Raw genomic sequence first — 6584 nt, 5'->3', positions numbered from 1 at the left:
TTTTAATTCCAATTATAAATAATAATTAAATGTTCACATTTTTTTAATCACAAATATTTTTAATTTTCAAAACTTTATATTGATATCCCTTAAATAAAAATACCATTAAATTTATAAAAAAAATTAATACTTATGGGCTATAGTTAAAAGTTATAGTTGAATCGGTTATAGTTATATCGATATAGTTATAGTTGAAGTTTAGTATAAGATCTTAAAATCCTTTTTTCTTCTTTTTTTTAAATCTTAAATCACGATGATTTATTCACATGATTCGATAATTCAATATGAAAATTTAAAAGGCTCCTAACAGCCTTCACGAACTCTAACTATCAAACCAAGTTCGCCAAAAAGTAAAACAACGCCAGGTTCTGACTTGCACAGGTCACTGATGACCGATAATGTACATGAGTGAATCGAATATAACAATATCGTGATATACAGAGCAATAATGTTTCTGTCGGATATTATGGTGAATATTGTTAAATTTTATTTGGGAAACAAAAAATGTTAACTCAATGTAGAAATTAGTAAAATTAAAGGAATTAGTAAAATATCACAATATGTTATTGTCAATGAATCGCGATATTGATATTCGTACTCATTAGTCACGGGTATAATGTTTAATGTTTAGTATTAATGTTTGTGTGGGTGAAAGTTTGAAAAGGCAGAAGCCAACATATGCCACCAATATTTTTTTTAGTCAGTGAAGTTTTTAATTGAGTAACATATTACCACAGTTTCTAGGGATTATTTATTTAATGATGGGATGTGTTCGTCCCATCAAAATAAAGACGACTGTAGTGTATCTACCACTACAAATATACAATTTCAATTCATTAGTATGTAACATGATTCTTTGTTTGTAGTTTTATTGAGTTTCTAAAATAATCTGCAAGCAGAATGCAACAATCTTTCCAAAATCAGACTTGATTATCAATGTAATACTTGCAAGCGACGTCACGCATGAGTTAGCCAATCAGGTTTTGCACACTCGCTTGATAGCATTTGCTGATTTCCAATTAAATCAAAAGAGAAAATTGTTCCGCTGTCATAATAAACCCAAGCCTTTAAGCTGTTGCGTTAACGCGTCATCATAACCATGTGACTAGTTGCCAGAACCTAATTATAGCACTAAAAAAAAATGTAAAATTCTAACAATCTAGAAGCTAGTATTAGAGCCCCTGAATTAGATCTTAGCCAGTATGAACTAAAAGTTCATTTGTTTTCACATGATACCTAGTTAAGCTTGATAATTTCAAGGATTCATTACGATTAGCTTCTTAACAAATGGCAACAGTAAAATGTAAACAATCCTTATGGAGAAATACACAATAAAGTAAGTTTAATTTATATATTGTTTCTGAATTTTTGAATTAATTCTAAATTTAGTATTGTTTTATATTTTAGACACGTATTATTAAACTCTCAAACGTATACCTTGAAACATTCTTTACACGCACGCATCAACACTTTCCATTATATTGTGAAAAAAATTTAATGTTTTTTTCTTTCATGTTTATGAAAAAAAATTATTATCCTAATTAAAAGTTAAGAAAGTATCAAGATACTGCTTATAATTTTCGGTCGAAAGATACGACTTTTGTACAAAGATTTTTCTTTTTCTCAGCGAAAACATTTGGGGCGCTTCAAAAGGCATAGCGTAAATAAAGGATATTTATCCTGAAATAATCTATTTTGACAGAACTGGTAACTATATTTATATGTAAGCTACAGCACCTACAACAACAATGTCTTTAGTACCAATTTCCAACTTTAATTATACATCGAAAATAGTTAGGCGACCCGAAACGAATAAGTACCAAATAAAGAATAAGACACTGTACAATAAGAAAGTGAATACTCACTAACCCACATTAATTTAAATAAAACTCTGCTTTTTTATCGTCCCATCAAAAGCGTGAAAAATAATGCATTTAATTGTGAAATTATCAGGACTGTGATAAACCTATTGCAACAAAGCTAGAATATAAGAATCTATATTAATTACTTCTTACCTAAGCGTATATCACCTATTACCACAATACAAGTAGTAAACTATTGTTTATGTATCATTGATGTCAATAACAGTTTAAAATTTTTTTAGACTAAGTATCTTTAAGTTTCATGTACTTGTTGCTTGCGACTCTAAAAAAGTATCCACTGGTTTCTGAGTCCTTTGTGGGAAAAAAACATGTAAAGTATCATATATATATATAAATATTTACTTGCTTTACATGTCATTCCCAATTTTTTCTATAATTTATACATTAGTTACTGCCTGATTTTCTACATTACTAGATTTTTTAACCCATTGACGCAGATGAGACACGTGAGGTGTCCGTTACATATATTTTTTCTAACCCTAGAATTGCGAGCAAAAATATATTTTTGTATCTCATTAATTATAAAAACAGTCAAATGGATATTAAAAAAATTTGTTTGCTTACCCGAATTATATTTGTACTAAAATATAGAATCCAAGAAAAAATGGTTTGAAAAAGATTATTTTCATTGATATTCCGAAAATTATCAAATTGATTTAGTACATTAAAGTTATTTCACAATTACTTTAATTTAAAGTATTTCCGAATAAAATAATAACTGTTTCTATTAGATTTATATAACTGCAAACAAGTGCAAATTTGAAAACTTATTATTTGGAAAAGAGCCGCGTTCAGAAGATTTTACCTTTAACGAAGAAAGAGACACCAATGTTTTATGTTGTATTTCATAAACATGAATAATTCATGATCATGAATAATTAAAATGTTAAATATAATATTTCCACTTATTTTGCCTAAAATAGTACGAAGTAATGAAAAGGTATGGAAAATATGTTTAATAAAAATTCTGTGTCAAAGGGTTACGCAAATCGAAAAAATTTCGTTTTGAAGAAAAGAGTTTATCTAAACATTGTTTCCTAAAAAATAGTTTTAAGTTATATTTATTATTGTTTTTTATTTTTTTAATTATGTTTGAAATAATTTTAATTTGTAGAATACTTAAATTTTTTAAAATTTTAATATATGTTTTTTTTAATTCAAAAATTTGAATAAAATCGGTAAAAATAGTATCAGAGATATAAAATTTCAAATTTAAAATCGCATTTTTAAACTTTTATTTCTCAAGCCAATAATTTTTTTTAAAAAATCCGTGCGTTATTAAGTAAATTGTTAATGTGAGAGTAACAATACTTTTTTCTGTGCCAATTGTCAGTTGGGAAATTGTCAATTGGCTAATAGTTAATGTGATGATAAATACATGTATTTCTTTTTTCTTCAGTGATCCCATCTCGAGTTGCATTCATAATTCTAGGGTTTATCGGTTGCATCAACCTATATGCTATTCAAGTAATTTTAAGTGAAGCAATGTTTGCCATAACTAGAAAATCTGTTGTTACAAACAGTACACTAAGCAAAGAAGCCTGCCCAAATCTTATAAGCGTGAACAAGACTAAAGAAGTAGAGGCAAGTACAAAAACATTGATTTAATTATTTTTCCTTTGATTTCGATTTTTAACACGTTGATTTCCAAGTCAGGTATCAATGACAGACGCTGATCTTTCATGTTTAGGCCTAGTTAGCTATCGGTGACAGACACTGATCTTTTATGTTCAGGCCTAGTCCGCTTTCAGTGGCAAACACTGATCTTTTATGTTTAGGTCTAGTCAACTATCGGTGACAGACACTGATCTTTTATGTTTAGGCCAAATTAGCCATCGGTTAGTGACGCTGATCGTTCACGTTTAGGCCGAGTCATCCATCGGCAAATAACACTGATGATTTCTTATGTTAAGTTAAGTCAGTCAGCGTTGACAGACAACCTAAAATAGATATAAAAATTTTAAAAAATATGTTGTTTTAAGTAGGTAATGAAAATTCATTTAAAAGTTTTTTTAATTACAATTATTATTATTTTAATCTGTAAGTAGTGTAATTTTCAAGCAATAATGCGAGCTCTTCGATTCAGCGTACATGCCCTGACGGAGATTTTCTTAAAAATACGTCTGGAGATTTTTTAGAAACACACCATTCTTTAATAAAATAATAAAAAATAATAAATATTTAGTCGAAGTTATTTTTTGCATAGAATTATCTATGGATAAAAGAATTTTATAATTGTGTGTAAAAAATTTTTTAATTCGCTTAAAAGTTTATCGAGTTATAGCGAAATAAGTAAAGTAATATTAAGGGGTCCAAATTTTGGAGCCCTCTCCTGATCAAACTATGGGAGCCATATTTCCGAGATGGAAGCTTATTCATACATTTCAAAGGTCAAAAATCTGAATCGATTGAAATAATTGTATGTTTATTCACAGAAAGAACGTTTTTGTGCCTGATTCCGTAACTTTAAATATCGTCTGCACTAATTAATTAACATATTTGATGTCATCCTCTCGAACTACTAAAAAGGAGTCCTAGAACGTGAAATAGTACTATACGATATCAGACTATTATAGGCGGCAATCATGCTTATTTATTTTGGTAATAAGTACTTTTGGTATTTGGTACTAATTAAATTGAAAAAAAAATATGATAGTCATTGCAAAGAAAAATTAATAAATAAATAATTAATTACATAACATTATTAGTTACTAATTTAACTAAATAGAGTTGTATACTCTAAGTATTATAAAACAAAATTAGTAGAAAAATATCACAATTTTTTTTAACGAGAAAAGTATAAAATTATCACATTGTTATTGACTCAAGTGATGCTTATTTTTATTTTGGTAATAGGCACTAGGCATTACTGTAATTGGTGCAAATTTAATGGGTGCCAAGAGTACAAATGCAGAAATACAGGTAAAATGTAATATACTAAAATATTTGATACCCATTAAATTTGCATCAGTGTATAAAGAAGTTTATATTGATATTGCGAAAATAGTTTTTTTACTGTCCCTCTATACCAGTGTTTCCCAAAGTGTGGTACGCGTACCCTCAGGGGTACTTGAACAGTTGAGTGGGGGTACGTGTTCTTATGCGAAACATCTTGCAACAAACGAAAATTTCAAAAATTTTATTTAAATACAAAGCTAGCCATGAAAATTTACGATTACGTGTTTTTCTATCTGCTATTTTTTTGCAGAGTTGACAGTTAATAATTAGTAGTGTCAGCAGCCAGTTGTGATTTGCAACTTTTTTGCAATTTTTTGTAGTAAAAAATGCATTCATTTTTTTATTAGAGGTACACAGCGTTACGAAAAATTTAGAAAGGGTACACGAAAGTCATAAGTTTGGGAAACACTGCTCTATACTAAAGGAATAAGTATCGGAGAAAATCTCGTGATTGTGGTAATATTTGACTATCATAAGTTCGCCACGAACAACAGCCTCATGCCAATTGATTCTGAATATAGTTTATCCTTATTCTGATGGGATTAACTACTAAAAATGCGTCTCGCTTAACCTATTAACGTAACCACCAGGAAGAACAATAAATAAAAATAAAATATAAATACAACAATAAATTTAAAAAATGGAATTAATTTAGCTGTATTAATTGTTTTTGGTATGAATCTTTCAGTTTTGTGCAAGATTCTGTGGTGTAGTTCAGTGCTAGTATACCATGGCTTAATTTTTCAACGCCTAGGAGGAACGAATATTCAGGAGTACTAAGGAATTGTTTCATGGTTGTTTTACGCAAATTGATTTAATAAAATGTTAGGTTGTTCTGCTCGTAAAGATAAAAAAAAAATTCAAAGGTCAATTACGAAGCCTTACTACACTATTGGAAATTTAAAACACATTTTTTAGGTAAATTTTCCTTAATTTTGTTTTTAAAAAAATATTTTAGATAGAAGGTGAATTTGATTGGAACCCACAAACGCAAGACTATGTTGTTGGATCTTATTTCTTTGGTTACGCTTTCACTCAAATTCTTGGCGGAGTTTTGGCAGATAACTATGGCGGAAAGTACGTCTACGGCGTGGGAATATTATTTTCCTCATTTTTCACAATTCTAACACCATTTATGGCAGATTTCGGTCCTTGGACTTTAGTAGGGAATCGCATCATCGTAGGAATGGCTGGAGTAAGTATATATTTTGTTGAAAATTATGCCCAAAGTACTAAGTCCGCGTAATAGTTAAAAGTTACTTCTATCTAACTTCGTTAGAGAGTTACGACATATGTGTGACATTCTCTGGTTGGTCGAGAGCCAAAATTTACTGGAGAAATCTCACATAATTTCGAGTCATTAGTCATTTTCTTTGCTTTAAAAACTATTCTAAACTGTTCAAAATATTTTTCATACACAAATACAGTGTGAAAAATGATTTATTTTGTGAAATAATTAGAATTTAGAAATTATGATAGCTCTACTCGTCAGTTTTATCAAGTAATTTATGTTATTATATGCAGAATAAATCGTTAAATTTTTGAGAAAATGTTAGTTTTCTCCCTAAGACAAACTAAAAATCAGTGCATCAAAAATTCAATCTTCTTTGGTGTAGTTTCTCGTCTCTTGGACAGGAGAACAGAAACGAGATATAACGTAACTTGATACCATAGCAACAAAACAATTTCTGTTATGACTGCTGCTTATTCATTTTCCAATCGTAATTATGCCGAATTATCATT

The 6584-nt window shown here is 29.1% G+C and overlaps 1 protein-coding gene across 1 annotated transcript in view; it reads left to right on the top strand.

Annotated features, from left to right (window-relative positions):
* LOC107438175 (sialin-like) overlaps positions 1 to 6584 on the top strand; it is a 31093-nt gene that overhangs the window by 4698 nt on the left and 19811 nt on the right. The window contains exons 4-6 of the mRNA XM_071181636.1: positions 3283 to 3467; positions 4740 to 4805; positions 5800 to 6036. Of these exons, the coding sequence (XP_071037737.1) occupies positions 3283 to 3467; positions 4740 to 4805; positions 5800 to 6036 (488 nt within the window). The remainder of the gene's footprint in view (positions 1 to 3282; positions 3468 to 4739; positions 4806 to 5799; positions 6037 to 6584) is intronic.

This window comes from Parasteatoda tepidariorum, chromosome 6 (genome assembly GCF_043381705.1).
Source record: "Parasteatoda tepidariorum isolate YZ-2023 chromosome 6, CAS_Ptep_4.0, whole genome shotgun sequence".
NCBI lineage: Eukaryota > Metazoa > Arthropoda > Arachnida > Araneae > Theridiidae > Parasteatoda > Parasteatoda tepidariorum.
This window is presented reverse-complemented; position numbering and strand designations above follow the sequence as displayed.